At 47.2% G+C, this 18,074-nt stretch overlaps 1 protein-coding gene across 18 annotated transcripts in view; it reads left to right on the top strand.

Annotated features, from left to right (window-relative positions):
* The window catches only part of LOC139566482 (bromodomain adjacent to zinc finger domain protein 2B-like), an 82,580-nt gene extending 66,518 nt beyond the window's left edge, over positions 1-16,062 (top strand). For 4 of the 18 annotated variants that reach the window (XM_071387705.1, XM_071387703.1, XM_071387702.1 and 1 more), the window contains 25 exons: positions 88-196; positions 542-643; positions 1,155-1,383; positions 1,491-1,583; positions 1,687-1,760; positions 1,898-1,963; positions 2,632-2,697; positions 2,909-2,953; positions 3,243-3,275; positions 4,684-4,749; positions 5,039-5,179; positions 5,729-5,983; positions 6,955-7,178; positions 8,479-8,553; positions 8,727-9,021; positions 9,149-10,135; positions 10,336-10,615; positions 10,921-11,076; positions 11,756-11,916; positions 12,138-12,466; positions 13,008-13,143; positions 13,331-13,477; positions 13,712-14,055; positions 14,258-14,401; positions 14,567-16,062. In XM_071387705.1, the coding sequence (XP_071243806.1) occupies positions 88-196; positions 542-643; positions 1,155-1,383; positions 1,491-1,583; positions 1,687-1,760; positions 1,898-1,963; positions 2,632-2,697; positions 2,909-2,953; positions 3,243-3,275; positions 4,684-4,749; positions 5,039-5,179; positions 5,729-5,983; positions 6,955-7,178; positions 8,479-8,553; positions 8,727-9,021; positions 9,149-10,135; positions 10,336-10,615; positions 10,921-11,076; positions 11,756-11,916; positions 12,138-12,466; positions 13,008-13,143; positions 13,331-13,477; positions 13,712-14,055; positions 14,258-14,401; positions 14,567-14,723 (4,714 nt within the window). In that variant the 3' untranslated portion in view covers positions 14,724-16,062. The remainder of the gene's footprint in view (positions 1-87; positions 197-541; positions 644-1,154; positions 1,384-1,490; positions 1,584-1,686; positions 1,761-1,897; positions 1,964-2,631; positions 2,698-2,908; positions 2,954-3,242; positions 3,276-4,683; positions 4,750-5,038; positions 5,180-5,728; positions 5,984-6,954; positions 7,179-8,478; positions 8,554-8,726; positions 9,022-9,148; positions 10,136-10,335; positions 10,616-10,920; positions 11,077-11,755; positions 11,917-12,137; positions 12,467-13,007; positions 13,144-13,330; positions 13,478-13,711; positions 14,056-14,257; positions 14,402-14,566) is intronic. The other 14 variants (XM_071387708.1, XM_071387718.1, XM_071387707.1 and 11 more) reach the window with 14 other exon arrangements.
* Positions 16,063-18,074: the final 2,012 nt, after the last annotated feature.

The following is an 18,074-nucleotide window of genomic DNA, read 5'->3' as shown; positions in this document are numbered from 1 at the left end:
TGAATTGATAAGCTCTCTCTAGCAATGGCAAAGCCTCGGGCATTCGGTCACTCACCCACAGTTTCCTTCCGTCCACGTGTTTTCCAGCTGGCAGAGAGAAACGCGGATCAAGAGCGTGTCTGGGAAGATGCAAGGCGACGTGGCGTATTACGCGCCATGCGGGAAGAAGTTGAGGCAGTACCCAGATGTGATGAAGGTAACAGTAACGCTGCCCCTCAGACTAGCCTTACGCTAGCAACTAGCCTCACCCTCACGCTAGTGCTCACTTAGCATCAATGCCAACTGTGACCTTAACATGAGAAGAGCTGGACTCCTTTTAGTTCATTTCCCCAATCCCTTCCTCTGCCTACTAAAAGCTGACCTGTCGTTAGAGCATTCTGATTCCCACTGTGCTTTTGCTCAATTTCCCCCCTAATTCTTTTGATGCTTAGTAGTAGAGCTTCCGCCTCTGTAGCTAGATCGCTTTTCAATGTCACACTTTTACATACTTTCACATTGGATATCCCTGTCTCACCAAACGTCATTATTTTCTCTTCTATAGTATCTATCCAGAAATGAAATAAGTGGCATCACACGCGATAATTTTAGCTTCAGTGCAAAGATAATGGTTGGTGACTTCTATGAAGCCAGAGAAGGACCCCAGGTGATGTCTTTTCATCTATCTATTGCCCGTCTCATTTTTTTATTTCCTCATTTCATGTACAGTAGAAACTGTATAGTGACTGAAACAGTTCAGGGACATTGATAGAAATCAGCTATAGACTCCAGTAGTCCTACCCCCTAGCCCCCTTTGTCTAGGGAGTCATGTAATAATCAGTTGACATGACTTCTACAGGTGACCAGTCATATACTGTACAGTAGGATAGTTTAACTAGCTGAATGGTGAATGGAATGTATTGTAGTGGTGTTCATATCACAGTTAGAAATTGGACCATTATCCGGTTCTTAGCTTTGTAGTCCAGTAATACCACTATGCATTGCATATGTTGATCTTTGATCTGCCCTCTTTTCTGTCATGAGTGATCGATCTAAAGAGTAAATCCTAGAGTAACAGTAGAGTAATAAAAGCAACTGAAGTATGTTGAAGCCGTTTATTACCCACACGACACTAACAGCCCCTCTACCCTGTTGTTTCGCCTCCGTCCTACCCCCAGGGCCTGCAGTGGAGTCTGCTGAAGGACGAGGACGTCATCCCTCATATCCTGGCCATGGAGGGCCGGCGGGGACGGCCCCCCAACTCAGAGCGCCAGCGCGGGGCCGAGGGGGGAAAGGGCTCCCGGAGGAGGAAGGGCCGGCCGCCCAACGTGGGAGAGGGTCTGGGGTTGGGGGCAGAGGTGCCTAGCCCCAGCGAGGCCAAACTCTTACGCAAACTGGAGGCCCAAGGTGAGGAGAGAAGAAGAAAAAAAACAGATCTCTGTTTTGAAGTCTATGAATGCTACCTAGCAAACATGTTTGGTCACACAGTAACGTTCCATCACCTCTCTCTGCAGAGATAGCCAGGCAGGCGGCCCAGATGAAGATGATGAGGAAGCTGGAGAAGCAGGCCATGGCCAGGGCAGCCAAAGAGGCCAGGAAGCAACAAGGTACACTACACTACATCTGAGTGCATACACCATTCCCCACTGTCTTGTAGAGATGTACAGTACCACTGCTGCAAATCATTTCTTAACACCTAAGCCCCTAAAGTCTCTCTTTCAGCCATCATGGCGGCCGAGGAAAGGAGGAAGCAGAAGGAGCAAATGAAGATCATCAAGCAGCAGGTAGGGCATTCTTTATGTGGCACCACTTCCTGTCAAACCGTCTCCCGCCTTGACTATGGAGGGTATCCTTGTTTTACCACTGCACCACCGTTTGGTTTGCATAGTGTATCGATCCGCCTACCTCTGTGTTTCTCCAGGAGAAGATCAAGCGTATTCAGCAGATCAGGTTGGAGAAGGAGATGAGGACACAGCAGATCCTGGAGGTACTACAGTCAGCTGACCCAACACCGAACATATCCTCTGAATTAGCAGAACGCCACTCCTCAAATGCATCCCAGAGCCTTCAGTCTACTCTGTCCATAGTATTTTAATCTTACCCAAGCCTATTACTGAATAATACCGCAGTGTTGGAAGGCATAATGTCTCAGGCATAATTCCACATGGAACTAATGCTAAATTGGTCTTGGTTGACGGCTGTTGAATATTAAAATCTCTGTCTCCACTAGCTGTCTAAGAGTCAGACCATATTTAAATTAGACAGAAATCATTTTTTTTCTATTTTATCAGACAACAGCAACAGTTTAGCATAAGTGGGTAGGAAAAAAAATATCTTTCCCTTGCACACACAATTACACTGTAGGAGCTCAAGTATTTTAGCAGGACTAAATCAAATTTGAGTTGACACGGTTGGCAAGCCACTCTTAACAGGATTTTTTTGCTGTTTGCAATTACATATTTAAATGATACATGATTCACTCTCTGTGTTCTACACATTTGACTGGCACGTGAGGCATGCGTTTCATTTTCTGTTACAAGGAAAATATCATATTTTGAGTGCTCGGTGCGAAACTGCGGAGTGGCAGGTGTCCGTCAGTCTGTCTGTCCAGATGTCTGGCAGTGAAATGACGTTTGACCTGATTTGCATTCGCAGGCTAAACGGAGAAAGAAAGAAGAGGTTGCGAATGCCAAAGTTATGGAGGCAGAGAAACGAATAAAGGTGAGAGTTTGTGTTACACACAGCATCTCAATGTAAACCAAAATGTCAAAGCTTTTTCCAGATGAGATGTGTCTGACAATGAGATTAGGCATGAGCTGTAGCTCCTCGGTAAAATGGTCTGAAATCCCATCAGCCCTCGTGATTTTCATGATGGTGGCTGTATGAAAGTGTATTGATTTTCTCCCCTCATCTTTTCTGTCTTCCCCTGAAGGAGAAAGAAATGCGAAGACAGCATGCAGTCATTTTGAAGCACCAGGTACGCAGCGCTTTTTAGCAGCACACCTTGTCTCTTCTGACATGATTGAAATGATACTAAATACACTTCAGCTAGATCAGTGTTTACAGGGTGTGTGTGTGTGTGTTCGTGTGTGTGGGTTTCAAGGTTGTGTGTAACTAGATATTTTATTAAACCCTTTACTGTTTCTCTTTGGTCAGTTTCCATTCTATTGGGTTATTTCTGATCTTTGGGTATTTCTCTGCTAAACAATCAGTTTTTTTTTGCTGTCATTTCTGTTCCATAATACTTTGCCAACTCTCTCTGCCAGGAGTTGGAGAGGCATAGACTAGATATGGTATGGGTATGTTTATTTTTGTACATCTAACACCGCATCGTGTTTCCTGGTTGTGATATGGTTGTCATAGCAATGCATTAAGTGTAGCACTGGCTGCAGTCATACTACATTATTCTGCATGGCTTTTTCAGCAAAACAAACAAACACACAAACAAACAAACACAACAGTGTGTCGCCTCCATCTGCTCTGAGACACCTGACCTCGCTCCGCCTGCGGTGGTTCGGTAGCTCCCCCCGCACTCCCCAGAATGCATTGCAAAAGGCGGCCATGCCCTGCCATGCTCACTCTTACTGTCTGAAAGTACGCTCCTCTCGATGAGTCATCCATCACATCCATCGTCTAGCTGTTGTTTTTGAGTGGCTGTGAGTGCTTGAGTTTTCCAGTTCCAGACATTGAGCTTGTGTCCGTCTCCGTCCACAAAGAGCTGCCCTTTCACCTGTTACGTCCCATTGAGTCTCTGAGGCTGCGTCTGAAATGGCATAGTGCACTACCTCATAGTGCACTACTTTGGTCAAAAGTAGTGCACTACATAGGGAAGAGTTTGCCATTTGGAATGTAGCCTGAGTCGTTCTGCTGCTCTGTTCTGTATCTGTACCTGCCTGTCTTCTGACTGGCTGGCTGTCTATTGCTGTACCTGCCTGTCTTCTCCAGCAGCTTGACTGGCTGTCTGTCTATTGCTGTACCTGCCTGTCTTCTCCAGCAGCCTGACTGGCTTGCTGTCTATTGCTTGTTGAGCGTGTCTGTTGCACATGATTAGAGCCAGGAGTTTATCCTAACAATATTAACCTGAGCAGGAGAAACTCCTGGCCCTACATGCTGTATGCAGCAGAATCCAGAGGATTTGTTTCATTGACTTCTGTTTATCACATCACTGAGTTCCCCATCCCTTTCAGACAGTCACTGTCCTCGCTTTGCCGTTGTTTACAATTAAACATTTTGAGACAATCTATCCTCAACCAGGGAAGTCTCCTTGTAAGACCTTCACTCGATATCCCCCCATAGGTTTAGGCTATTTTCAATCTGGAACGGCTATCAGCTAAACAGATGGATGATACACAGAGCAATGTTTGTTTTCATCCCACTGGCTTGTGGCTATGATGACTCAGTCATTTTGCGTGTGTTCCGTCAGCTTTTTACCTAGAGGCATCATAGCTTGACCCTAACTTCTCTTTTTGACCCCGTCATCACCATCTACCGCATTCTCCCTCTGATGCTTTCTGGTTGTCGTCATTCGTACCGTTGTCTTCTTAACCTCAGCTTCAACTGTACGTGTTGCTGTATGTGAAAACCTCACCCTGATGGAGGCGAATGGTGGTTTTCCTCCTTCTGTCCACCTCTCTGACTTCACCTGTGGAGGTTACACCTTCTCCGGTGTGTAACGTGTGTGTGTGTGTGTTTTCTCTGCTCTGCTAGGAGAGGGAGAGGAGACGGCAACATGGGATGCTCATGAAGGCGGTGGAGGCTCGCAAGAAAGCAGAGGTACGTGACACACACACACAACACACACACACGCCAGAAGGTCCCACTCCTCCTGAACCCATCCAATCCCTCTCTCCTCCTTCTACTTTTCATTTCTTCAATACACTAACTGAGTCAAAAGAATGGCCCTCGAGCGCTTTTTCTTTGAGAGCGCAGGCAGGGGCGCCGGGCTGAATTCTAAAACTAGTCAGCAGACTCGGCTTGACATTCTTGTCTGTTTTACCTTCACTGGCGTGAAGGTAAAACTCCATTAACTCTCCCCTCCTCTCTCCTTCTCTGGGGCCCTCAGGAGCGCGAGCGCTTGCGGCAGGAAAAGAGGGATGAGAAGCGCCTGAACAAGGAGCGGAAATTGGAGCTGAGGAGGCTGGAACTGGAGATTGCCAGGGAGCTGAAGAAGCCAAATGAAGACATGTGTCTGGCCGATCATAAGGTAATAAATTACCCGTCTTGCCCATGATTCAGTCCTGCGTGATGTCTGAAGGGTGACATCATTAAAGGGACTTAGCTTTCCAAATTGTAGGTGGCCGTTTAATGTAGTTACATCTCTTTTACATTATATATATTTGAACTGACAAGTTAATATTGTCTAGGTTTGGGTTATGGGTGGTTAAGTGCATTGTATCATCACAATGGTATGTAATGTACAGTATATCTGTTATCTGTCATATGTGAAACCTGAGTACTGGACACGGTTTGTGCTGTACACTGCCATCAAGTGGCTAAAGAGAGTAATGCATAAGGAGGGACGAGATAATAACCCCCCACATGTTTACTAATGAAAACCTAAAAAAAGAAAAGTTGCCATTCAGAGCCATGTGATTCAGTCATTGGCATAGAATATTCAGTCATTGGCATTGCAACATGTTAGTCACACTACTCCCCATATACTGCAGTCCACATAGGGCACTATAGGAGTCCCAGGGTGTCATGTGAGATGTATCCTAAACATCCCTCCTTCTCTCCTTACCTTTCCTTCCAGCCTCTTCCAGAGTTTTCCAGAATCCCTGGCCTGATCTTGCCGGGGGTTGCGGTGTCTGACTGCCTGATGCTGATGCAGTTCCTACGCGGCTTTGGGAAGGTGCTGGGCTTCGATGTGGGGGTGGACGTACCCACCCTGGGGATGCTGCAGGAGGGCCTGCTCAACGTGGGAGACAGCATGGGACACGTCCAGGACCTGCTGGTCAGACTCCTCTCCCTGGCCGTGTGTGACCCTGGACTGCCCCCTGGACACAAGGTGAGATACTGTACATGTACAGGAACATACCAAGCATATTCTGAATAAAAACCTACACACATTGGTCCGCTTTCCCAGACACAGGTTAAGCCAAGTCTTAGACTAAGAACTAAGAAGCACTTTCTATGGAGAATCTCCACTGAACATGCTTTTTAGTCTAGGACTTAATCCGTGTCTGGGAAACCAGTCCATTGTCTATGAGTCAACACTCCCCTGGAAAGTGTAGATGGGGACCACTCTATCACCACCCAACCCTCCCTACACCCCCTTCCAGACCAAGACCATGCTGTCTTTCCCTCTATCTTCCATGACTCACCCCTCCTGTCTCTCTCCTCTCCCCCAGACCAAGACCATGCTGTCTTTCCCTCTATCTTCCATGACTCACCCGTCCTGTCTCTCTCCTCTCCCCCCAGACCAAGACCATGCTGTCTTTCCCTCTATCTTCCATGACTCACCCGTCCTGTCTCTCTCCTCTCCCCCCAGACCAAGACCATGCTGTCTTTCCCTCTATCTTCCATGACTCACCCGTCCTGTCTCTCTCCTCTCCCCCCAGACCAAGACCATGCTGTCTTTCCCTCTATCTTCCATGACTCACCCGTCCTGTCTCTCTCCTCTCCCCCCAGACCAAGACCATGCTGTCTTTCCCTCTATCTTCCATGACTCACCCCTCCTGTCTCTCTCCTCTCCCCCCAGACCAAGACCATGCTGTCTTTCCCTCTATTTTCCATGACTCACCCCTCCTGTCTCTCTCCTCTCCCCCAGACCAAGACCATGCTGTCTTTCCCTCTATCTTCCATGACTCACCCCTCCTGTCTCTCTCCTCTCCCCCCAGACCAAGACCATGCTGTCTTTCCCTCTATCTTCCATGACTCACCCCTCCTGTCTCTCTCCTCTCCCCCCAGACCAAGACCATGCTGTCTTTCCCTCTATCTTCCATGACTCACCCCTCCTGTCTCTCTCCTCTCCCCCAGACCAAGACCATGCTGGGGGACCATCTGACCAACGTGGGCATCAACCGGGACAACGTGTCGGAGGTGCTGCAGATGTACATGGGGGCCCATTGTGGGCAGACTGAGCTGGCTGAGCTGGCCCTCAGCCTGAAGACCAAGGCCTTCCAGGCCCACACCCCCGCCCAGAAGGCCTCCATACTAGGCTTCCTGGCCAATGAGCTGGCCTGCAGCAAGAGTGTCGTCAGGTAGGAGTAAAGAACAGGAGACGCTAAACATTTAAATAGATAATGCTGCAGCAAGAGTGTTGTCAGGTAGGAGTAAAGAACAGGAGACGCCAAACAGTTAAATAGATAATGCTGCAGCAAGAGCGCCGTCAGAAGGAGGGAAGAAAGAACAATTGAAACGAAACAATTAAAGGTCAGGTTCTATCTGCAGCAAAAGCGTTGACAGGTAGGAGGAGAGATGCTGACCTGCCAGGTAGGAGGAGAGATGCTGACCTGTACATCACACAGGCTTCATACCAGTGGAGCTACAAGGGAATATATTATTGGGCGTAAGGAGATCAAACATTAAATCCAAATATGGATTCTATGTTTTTACTGGTTTTACTGAGAGGATATGCAGACAACATTTCACGAGCATGAGAGAACATCCTTGTAGATCAGGCATTGTCGTCCCTTCCGGTCCTATTAGGTGGAGCCAGTGTGAAAGGTTTAGTGTACAGGAGGCTTCCATACCGTTGTGAGCCTACTGCCTTTTAGCTCCTTACAAATAATGACGTTCAGTTGACTTCACTCTGCTGCTAATGCTGTCGTGTTTTATTAATGCTGTGTAAGATTCTGGATAGATCAGCTAATCTGGAGTGGGATTCAATTTTGATAGAGAGAGAAGCCAATACATCAATTATTCACGAGAATGGAGGGATACTAGTGCTGCAGGCTATTCACTCTACAGAGAGAGAGAGAAAATTGTACTGCTTGTGTTAACTAGAGGTAACTGCCAAAATAAAGGAAACCCCAACATAAAGTGTCTTTATAGGGCGTTGGGCCACCACGAACCAGAACAGCTTCAGTGCACCTTGGCATAGATTCTACAAGTGTCTATAACTCTGTTGGAGGGATCTGACACCATTCTTCCACAAGAAATTCCATTATTTGGTGGTTTGTTGATGGTGGTGGAAAACGCTGTCTCAGGCACTGCTCCAGAATAAATGAGTTGAGATCTGATGATTGAGACGGCCATGGCATATGGTTTTCATCGTTTTCATGCTCATCAAACCATTCAGTGACCACTTGCTTGTGCTTGTGGATGGGGACATTGTCATCCTATGGGGACATAGGCATGGTAGCAAAATAATGACATGCCCAGCATTTTTATACATAATCCAAACCATGATGGGATGTTAACTGCTGAATTAACTCAGGAACCACACCTGTGTGGAAGCACCTGCTTTCAATGTACTTTGTGTCCCTTATTTACTCACTGTTTCCATAGTTACCTGTACGTGTGAACTGACATATACTGTTTCTTACTCTGTTTCTACAGTGAGATCGACAAGAACCTTGATCACATGACCAACATGAGGAAGGACAAGTGGCTGATCGAGGGCAAACTCAAAAAGTAAGTGGCATGTGTGTTGACGGGTGTGTGTGTGTGTGTGTGTGTGTGTGTGTGTGTGTGTGTGTGTGTGTGTGTGTGTGTGTGTGTGTGTGTGTGTGTGTGTGTGTGTGTGTGTGTGTGTGTGTGTGTGTGTGTACTTCTGAAAGCTCACCTGTGTGTTTCTCTCTCTCCAGGTTGAGGACCATCCATGCCAAACGGACCGGAAAGAGAGATGCCAGCATGGGAGGGGAGGAGACCCAGCCCCTGGGTACGCCTTCCTCTGGCCTCAAACGCAAGAGAAAGGCCGGAGCAGAAAGCGACGACGACGATGATGAAGACGAAGACAGCGACGACCTGGCCGATGAAGATGACGAGGAAGAGGAGGAGGAGATGAAGAAGGGGAAGAAAGTGGAAACGTGTGACGAGGACGATGGGGACCAATCAACTAGTGTGGAGGAGCTGGAGAAACAGATAGAGAAGCTAGCCAAGGTAAGTCCTTCTATCCGGAGATCTGAGAGTTCCATCTCTGTGGAAGAACAATACTAAATAGTTAGAAATGATTGATTCGTTGATTTAGTTATAACTCAGGTCATGACGGTCTTGCTTGGTTTCACAGCAACAGCACCAGGTGAGGAGGAAGCTGTTTGAGGCGTCCCACTCCCTGCGCTCCATGATGTACGGCCAGGACCGGTACCGCCGGCGCTACTGGGTTCTGCCCCACTGCGGAGGGGTCTTCATCGAGGCCATGGAGAGCGGAGAAGCTGCGGGGGAGCTGGACAAAGAGAGGGAGAGGAGGAGGACGGCAGCAGGGGAGGTGCACATCAAGGAGGAGCCGCAGGAGGAGGAGGTGCAGAAGAAGAAACCTGGGGGCGTCGGCGGGGAGGAGAGGAGCGTCTACACCCCCGTGGGGTCAGAGGAAGGGAAGGAGGAGAAGAAAGGTTCTCCCAATCTTTTCCTCTTGCAGTCAGCCTCTCTCTCCAAACTGACCACGCTCCTCCACGCCGCTAAGGACGTTGCCAAGGAAACCCGCGAAGCCGAGGCAGACCCCCGTCCCAAATACAACGGCAGCCCCACGCCACCCTCTGTTACCACGACAACAATAACAACACCACCATCCTATCCCGCCCACAACGCCTCTCTGCCCGCCTTACCTACAAGCCCCTGTGCGTTGACGGCGCCGAACCTGCCGTGCGAGGAGGCCAAGCCCGGCTTCCCCACCTCCACCTCGTCTCCCTCCTCGTTCTCCTCTCTCCTGAGCCCCCCACCCCAGCTTTTCAGCCCTATGAAGACCTCCACCCTAACCCCTACCCCTCCACAGCTCCAGTACCTCCCCAGTGACCAGCTCCTCAGGGTCCTGACAGAGAGGAGCGGTCACTGGTTCACCCTGCTCCCCCGCTCCCCCTGTGACGACACCTCCCTAACCACCTCTCCCTCCCCAGGGCCCGGCCCTCTCCAGTCCTCCCCGCTGCCCTCCTCCAGCCTCACACGGCCCAGGTCTCCCCCGGCCTCCCCCGCCCTGCCTCTCACCCCCTCGGCAGCGTCGGCCTCAGCCAGCCCCCACCATCCAGCTGGCTTCATCAACTACCCTCTGTCAGCCCTGCAGGTCAGTACGCTGCCAGGACAGACCCCTTGTCCTAATGATTTATACCGGTAGTAGAAGCTGATAATGGAAAATCCTATGAATAAATGTAACATCAGAAGAATGTAGGTTCTGTTTGAAGCTATAGCCCTAAGTGTAGTGATACACATTACTTTTTCTAATCATGATATTGAAGTGTCTGTGTATGTATCTGCCCCCTCTAGGGTAAGGCTGGCGGGTCGTTGCTGGGTCTCTCAGCGTTCTGCGGTGGCTGGCCCAGTGGAATGATGAGCCCCAGCCAGCTGCCCTTCTGCAGCAGCCCCCTGCCAGGCCACTCAGGCCTCAGCTCCGTGGAGGGCAGTGCCAACGCGGCGCCCAGCGTCTCCAGCAAGAGCGAGTCGCCTGTTCCTCCCGGCGAGAAGCTCTCGTCCACGGTGCCCTCTCCCGCCATGATGGAGGTGCCCAAGCACTCGGATCACCCCACACCATGGCCCATCCCTGAGGGTGAGCGTGTGTGTGTGTGTGCGAGCGCGTGTGTGGGATGAGTCATCTATTTATTCAGTTAACCTTTATTCATTCACTGAGTCATAAGAATGAATAATTGATTTTGTTCTACTGGGTGGAAGAAAGGAATCTCTTGAGGAGAGAGAACAGCACTGGAGTGTGTTTTGTATCAGAATACTGTAGATCTATTTCAAGGGGGCATTATATTGTCTTAAGTTATTTTTCTGAAAAATGTCTATACGTTTATTTATATATGTGTGTGTGTGTGTGTGTTGTGTGTTGTGTGTGTGTGTGTGTGCGCGCAGAGATGCTGTCAGGCTGGTGGCGAGTGTCAGACATTGAGGAGCTGCGCTCCCTGGTGGAGTCCCTCCACAGCCGGGGAGTCAGAGAGAAGGGCCTGCACCGACAGATGCACAAATACATGGAGCTCATCCCACAGGTCTGCACCAAGCACCGAGACGGTGAGTACTAATTCAGACACAAACACAGGCGGTAGGTCCCTCACTTACCCAATCTTTAGCAATCTGCATAGCCTTTACAGAGTAGATTTAGCCAACAGATCCCGGTGAATAAAGTAGCTTTGATTTTGTGTCAGTGAAACTGAGCAGCACTCCGACTGGAAGGCCCAGACTTTCACAAAGACTTTTGCGTTGGAGTCTGATTGAGCACTGTGTTATGACAGCCCTGAGTAGCTCTACCCCTACTGAGCACACTCCAAGCACCTGCGCTTCACAATGAGTTGACATTTGGTACATGACGCATGACTGACTGCTCAATATGAGTCTGACATCAAAGCCAGATTTGTTAACGTTCACATGGTTTCTGATTGAACAGCTCTTTGTCTTTTGTCTTTGTCTGGATATTGAATTATTAATCTGTGTGTGTGTGTGTGTGTGTGTGTGTGTGTGTGTGTGTGTGTGTGTGTGTGTGTGTGTGCGTGTGCGTGTGCATGTGTGTGTGTCTGTGCATGTGTGTGTGTGTGGTAAGAGTGCGTGTGGTTTTGTTGTTGCGTTGGGGAGGGAGTATCGAGCGACAAAAGCAAGGCCGTGGATGTTGGGTCTGATGTGCGAATAATATGTATGCTGTGTCTATGGAGTGTATGACTGGTCTCTAATGCCGTCCTGCCTCCCCAATCTGCAGCGGCCATGATAGAGCTGTGTGAGCTGGAGGAGAGCCAGGTGAGTGTGGAGTCAGTGCGGGGGTGGTGTGTGGAGGAGCAGGCCATGGAGATGGACATCGCTGTGCTGCAGCAGGTGGAGGAGCTGGAGAGGAAGGTCACCACCGCCAGCCTGCAGGTCAAGGTAAACAACAACGACATCAACAAATGAGAAGCTTCCTTTTATTATAGCTCTCATCCTTATCCATTGGAGAAAATATAGGTCTCTGTTCAAAAGTAATGAATTGTAGCGGGGGTCACTCACTAACCTTTTCAAGTCTAAATGTTAACCAAGATCTAGTGACAGTAGCCAGGGAATAGGCTGTTATTTATTAAAGACTGCATTACCCAACATTCTCTGCGCAGGGCTGGATGTACCCCGAGCCCCAATCAGAGAGGGAGGACCTGGTCTACCACGAGCACAAGCCCCTCCCCAAACAACAACCAGCGGCGGGCGGCGCTGCCGACAAAGACCAACCGGAGGACAAGGCGGACCACAAGGCGGGCGGCGTGGTGCGTCACGCGGACAACCCTCTGGACATAGCGGTGACGCGGCTGGCGGACCTGGAGAGGAACATCGAGAGAAGGTACCTGAGGAGCCCCTTAGGTACCACCATTCAGATCAGGCTGGATAATGTGGGGGCTATCGGTACCGTCACTGTCCCCGCTCCCTCCAGTAGTGCTGACAGGGAAGGGTAGGTCATCCACTCAGCATTCAAGCAAACACTTCTGTGAGCTTTTTTTTGTTTCATTTTTCAAAAAGACGTCTTAACTATGCTGTCGCTTTTTTGGTTTTGCCTCTTTTATTGTGTATTTTATGGTTGTCTTCTGGTTTGGGGTTGACTCACAGTGTGGCGAATGTTTTTCCCCGTTGACTTTGTCTGGCCGTCTGCATGGTGTTATGCGTCAGTAATCGTCCACCTCGTCCCCCCTACCATTCTTTCCCTCCTCTCATCTACATAGGCATCACTCCTCCCTGGCGGTGTGTGTATCTGTACCCATATATCCCTGCTGCCTGCCTGCCACCCTCACTCACTCTCATACCTGTGTCTGTCTGCACAGTTGTAGTTTCAGCTAGTTGTGGTGACAGTGGGTGTGTGTCTGTGTATGGGCAAGTGTTTATGTTGGAAAGCGAATGATTGAGCGTGTGTACCTGCCTGCATGCGTACGTGTCCCGACTTTCCGTTTCCTGTTTGTATGCGTCTATTCCTCTGACATCTGTGTTGCCTTCCACAGGGGCGAAGAGGAGGTGGCCCATGGGATGAAGGTGTGGAGGAAGGCCCTGGGCGACGTCCGCAGTGCCGCCCAGCTGGCCATGTGTCTCCAGCAGCTCCAGAAGTCCATCGCCTGGGAGAGGTCCATCATGAAAGTGGTGAGTAACACCTCAACGACTGTAGCTGGCTGGCACGGAATTTCAATATGCTAGGGAAGTGAATACTGTGTGTCATTGGAGAGCATTTCAAGTCCTTTAGGGAGTGGATTCCAATGTAAATCTTGGTAAATGTTGATTCGTAATCCATCCCTTGGGTTTGAGGTGACACTGCGTTGTCTGCTTTCAGTACTGTCAGATCTGCAGGAAGGGTGACAACGAGGACCTGCTCCTGCTGTGTGACGGCTGTGACAAAGGCTGCCACACGTACTGTCACAAACCCAAGATCACCGCCATCCCCGAGGGGGACTGGTACTGCCCCGCCTGCATATCCAAGGTGACCCAAACTGTCCAGGCCACTGTTCAACATTTACATATCCTACCTTACTGTAGAAGTATGTCAGACATGCATATCAGGCATGTACATTATTTCAAAGTACATCATGTAACTGTCATTTTCATATCATATATTATTTCAAAGTAGGTAATTCAACAACACTGTGTACACAATATGCTAAGTGCCATTGCTTTGTAAGTACATCTGCATGAATCTTTGTCCTCCTCCCCTCAGGCGAGCGGCCCATCTCCCAAGAACAAGAAGCTGCCCAGCAAACCGGTGGCGGGTGGAGGCGGGAAGAAACCCACCACTGCTGAGGCCAAGCGGAATGGGAAGCAGGCCGGCAACAGTAACGGTAACGTGGAGGTGTCAGAGGACGACTCGGCGAGCGCCAACAGCACCCCGAAGAAAGGAGGAGGAGCGAAAGAGCCCCCCAGCAGGAAAAGGAAAGGAGAGGAGAGCCCCGCCCCGTCCCAGGCCCCGCCCACACCCCAGTCACGCAGTCAGGAGAGCCCTGTGGTGTGTGTGAAGAGAGCCAAGACAGCCAGAGACAACAACAGAGACCTGGGTTTGTGCAGGTACTGTACTACACCATAAACCTTTGAGTCATTTTCTAAGCACAAGTATCATCACTTTAATCAGTGAGTTGCTGATGGAAATGTACATGCGGGTTGTAAATGTATTTGCCTGGGGCATTGCGTTCAGCCTCTTTAAATAATTGAAGGTCCAATGTACTGTTAACATTCCCTTTGTGACGTGTGTGTGTGTTCTCTTCTGCAGGGTGCTCCTGGCTGAGTTGGAGCGCCACCAGGATGCCTGGCCCTTCCTCAACCCCGTCAACACCAAGGGGATCCCTGGCTACAGGAAGGTCATCAAGAAGCCCATGGACTTCGCCACCATCAGAGAGAAGCTCATCAGCAGCCAGTGAGTTCACTATTAATATGACACTATTACTATCCACTCCCTAGTAGTCATACTATGACTAACCCAGAGTTTATTTTCTGATCTAGTCACGTAACCAGGAAAAGATAACATACCAATCGAGTGTTGTACTCATTTACTCGAAATGATCTGTACCTCTCGTTTCAGGTATCAGAATCTGGAGACTTTCATTATTGACGTCAACCTGGTTTTTGATAACTGTGAAAAGTTTAATGAAGACAATTCAGACATTGGGCGAGCGGGACACAACATGAGGAAGTTCTTTGATAAGAGATGGACAGAGCTTCTCAAGCAAATAAACTAATCCATCAGTTTGGGTGTTGTTTTACCGATCATCATCACTGTCTCAAACCAGACCTCCAGTAAAGTTCTATTTGACATTTCATAGCAGAGGCACCATGTTTTGGGAACGACAAGATGATGATGCTGGTCCGTCTGTACCTTTGGGACGAACCCGGGGCGGTTAAAGTGAAATGTCAACAGACAGACTTGTAACGCTGGTGTTGCTACAGTACAACAGGGATCCGAACACCCAAAGAGTCCCACACAATGTCAACCGGGTGTCTTAGTGCAATACCATTTCCTGTTCAAGATCATTGCACTGAATCCTCATCCTGCTCAACCACCCAAGATGCATCTGCGGTAGAATACTTTCAACTACTTGTAAATAGACGTTTTATTTTTATTTAATCGTATTATAGTGAATGTATTTAATTTTTTAATAATTATTTATGAATCAATAAATAAATAAAATAAAAAAGGTCCACATCATTTTCTATGAAAAGGAAGAATCAGCTCCACTGCTTTGAATCGAAAGGAATGTCTGTCTTTGTGTTTGACTTTTTATTTTTTTCCCAAATATGAAACAAAGCCAAGAAATGTTTTTACTGTTTACACTGTTCTATGCTTTTGGGCACCAGAGGACTGTAATCATTACGTTAAAACTGTACAACTGCATTTAATTACAAAAATTGCAGAAAAACAGTCAGACAATGGTGATACATGTGTATATACTGTTTATTAATGTCAATATTCAAGTCTTGTTTGGAACGAATTGTTTAAAATATCAGATATTGTTTATGCCTTAGAATGATTGTAGCATTCTATTCTATTTTAGTGAAAGTGATTAAAAAAAACATTATAAATATTGTTTGTACAATATATACATATCCTCTGCAAACACTGTGGTATCCTTAATCTTGGTTGTGCCTACCCTTCCAACAGGGGCGTAGGGGATATCATTTTTTTGGTTTTTCCATTTTTATGATGACATTATTTTTTATATAATTTCAATCCAACATGGCCTCCAAAGTCTGACAGTGACACAGTAATCATTCCTCTCCATACAGAAAGAGAAAAACAAACAACGTTTAAGTATTTTTTGGTCTTTTTTCCCATGAAACATTTCCCCATATCTGCCTTGCCACAGTACAGAGGACGTAAGGCCATTTGTAACCACTGTGTTTGAATCTTGCTGTGTGTCGTGGCCTAATGGAGGCAGCTAGAGTTTTTTGTACCCAAGTCAGAGTACTTGAAGTTACTTTATTTAAGATATTGTGGAAAAAAAGTATCATTCTTTTTGTAGGAGCTTTATTTTTCACTAGTGTGTGGCACGGACCTATTAAAGGATGTTTTTCAACCTAGTTTCACTCTGGGTGTGTTATTTCCCCTCGTCCACCTACCCTGTGTCATGAGTCATGACATTTTAATTTGGATGATGTGAGTGGGGAGGAGAATACCTTTGTAGTTTTGCTATGCTTTTGGGTAGCACATGAATGTAGTACCTATTCAATTTAGAGCCTATTTTGGCCCCTCTAATCACCTACTTCTACTAGCCCTTTTGTTCACACAAATATCAAATAATTTGAAACATCTAGCCTATGAGTATATGTTAATGACTAATAGGGTTTAGATTAGAATCTAGACTTTGGAGATCGAGTCATTTTAGATCTGTCAAATACTGAAAGGGGAGACAACAAGGAGAACTTTCAGTTTGCTGTCATTGTGAATGGGTTTAACGTTGTCTGGACATGATTGATGGGTGGTCCTCCAGATTATATAAAAAAAAAAAATGATAACGCATTTCCTGCATTTTAAGGCCCAATGCAGTCATTTTTATCAAATAATTTCTGGGGAACAATTAAGTACTTTACTGTAATAGCTTTCCATGAAAATTGTCAAAAAGAAACTAAAATAGTTTTTAAGCAATCAATGGTAGTGACAGGGGCATGTGAACATCAAACCAAATATGGAGTTGATTTGATTTCAGGTTATTTTGGTCACAGGGATCACATGGCCCTCTCCCTTCCATTGATTTTTAGCTAGTGATGGCTAAAGTTAGCTAAGTTTGTAGTGGCTGTTTAAAGACAACTGAACCATGGATTACAATTTCTCCTGGCCCATAGACTACTTACAGTGTGAGGAACTATGTAACAACAAGTGAAAAAATCATGAACTACTCCTTTAAGTAAGTAACCTTGGACAAGTAAGCCTTTGCATGAGGAAACTTGATGTACAGGTACACCCCCTGGACAGGATACTATTCTGTTGCAGGGCCTTACCTCCAATCCATCTCCTTAATGCTGAGTGCCAAGTAGAGAGGCATCAGGTCCCAATTTTAGAGTCTTTGTTTGGACTTGACCACGGATCGAACCCCCAACCTTCCAATCTCACTAACAAAAATGACAAATTGAATAAAATCGATGTATCCATTTGTATAACTACATTTTTTTATGGCCAAAAGGACATTCTTTGATAGACAATAACTTTCGTATTTTCATGAGTGTTTGAGGTTAGGTCACTGGAACCTTAATTGGGGAGGACTGGCTCGGGGTAATGGATGCAGCGGAATAAGTTGAATGGTATCAAATACATCAAACACATGGTTTCCATGTGCTTGATGCCATTCCATTTGCTCCGTCCTCCCCTCAGTAGCCTCACTGGTTTAGGTCCATAACTGGCCTCTATCTGCTTACACTGCTTTCAAGGCAAGGCTACATGGTTTCTTTCTGCGTTTCGCTAACTTTTTTGTGCCAGGGACATGGACTTCTTCCTCCGGGGAGTGCTTCGGTAAAACATGATTAACAACCACCTTTAATTCCAAATACCTATTTTTGTATGTGTTTTCTCTATAACTAGGCCTACGAGGCCTATGTTAACACATATAATTGTTTTAAGATGGTAATAACATGGACCATCAAGCTATTCAATTCTCTATTGGTCACCTGGGGGCTCCCAACACTTAGGGCTCCTGAGTGTCGCAGGGGTCTAAGGCACTGCATCTCAGTGCAAGAGGTGTCTCTACAGTCCCTGGTTCAAATCCAGGCTGTATCACATCTGGCTGCGATTGGGGGTCCCATAGAGCGGTGCACAATTGGCCAAGGCTTAATTTTATTTGGGGGGGGGACAAAAGAGCCCTCTGGAATATTATATTAACTTATATGCCGACGATTTATTTTATTTTATTTTTTATTTTATTTTTTTATTTCACCTTTATTTAACCAGGTAGGCTAGTTGAGAACAAGTTCTCATTTGCAACTGCGACCTGGCCAAGATAAAGCATAGCAGTGTGAACAGACAACACAGAGTTACACATGGAGTAAACAATAAACAAGTCAATAACATGGTAGAAAAAAAGAGAATCTATATACAATGT

This window comes from Salvelinus alpinus, chromosome 38, assembly GCF_045679555.1.
Source record: "Salvelinus alpinus chromosome 38, SLU_Salpinus.1, whole genome shotgun sequence".
In the NCBI taxonomy this organism is placed as follows: domain Eukaryota; kingdom Metazoa; phylum Chordata; class Actinopteri; order Salmoniformes; family Salmonidae; genus Salvelinus; species Salvelinus alpinus.
Note: the sequence above shows the minus strand (reverse complement) of the source record. Positions and strands in the feature narration are given on the sequence as shown.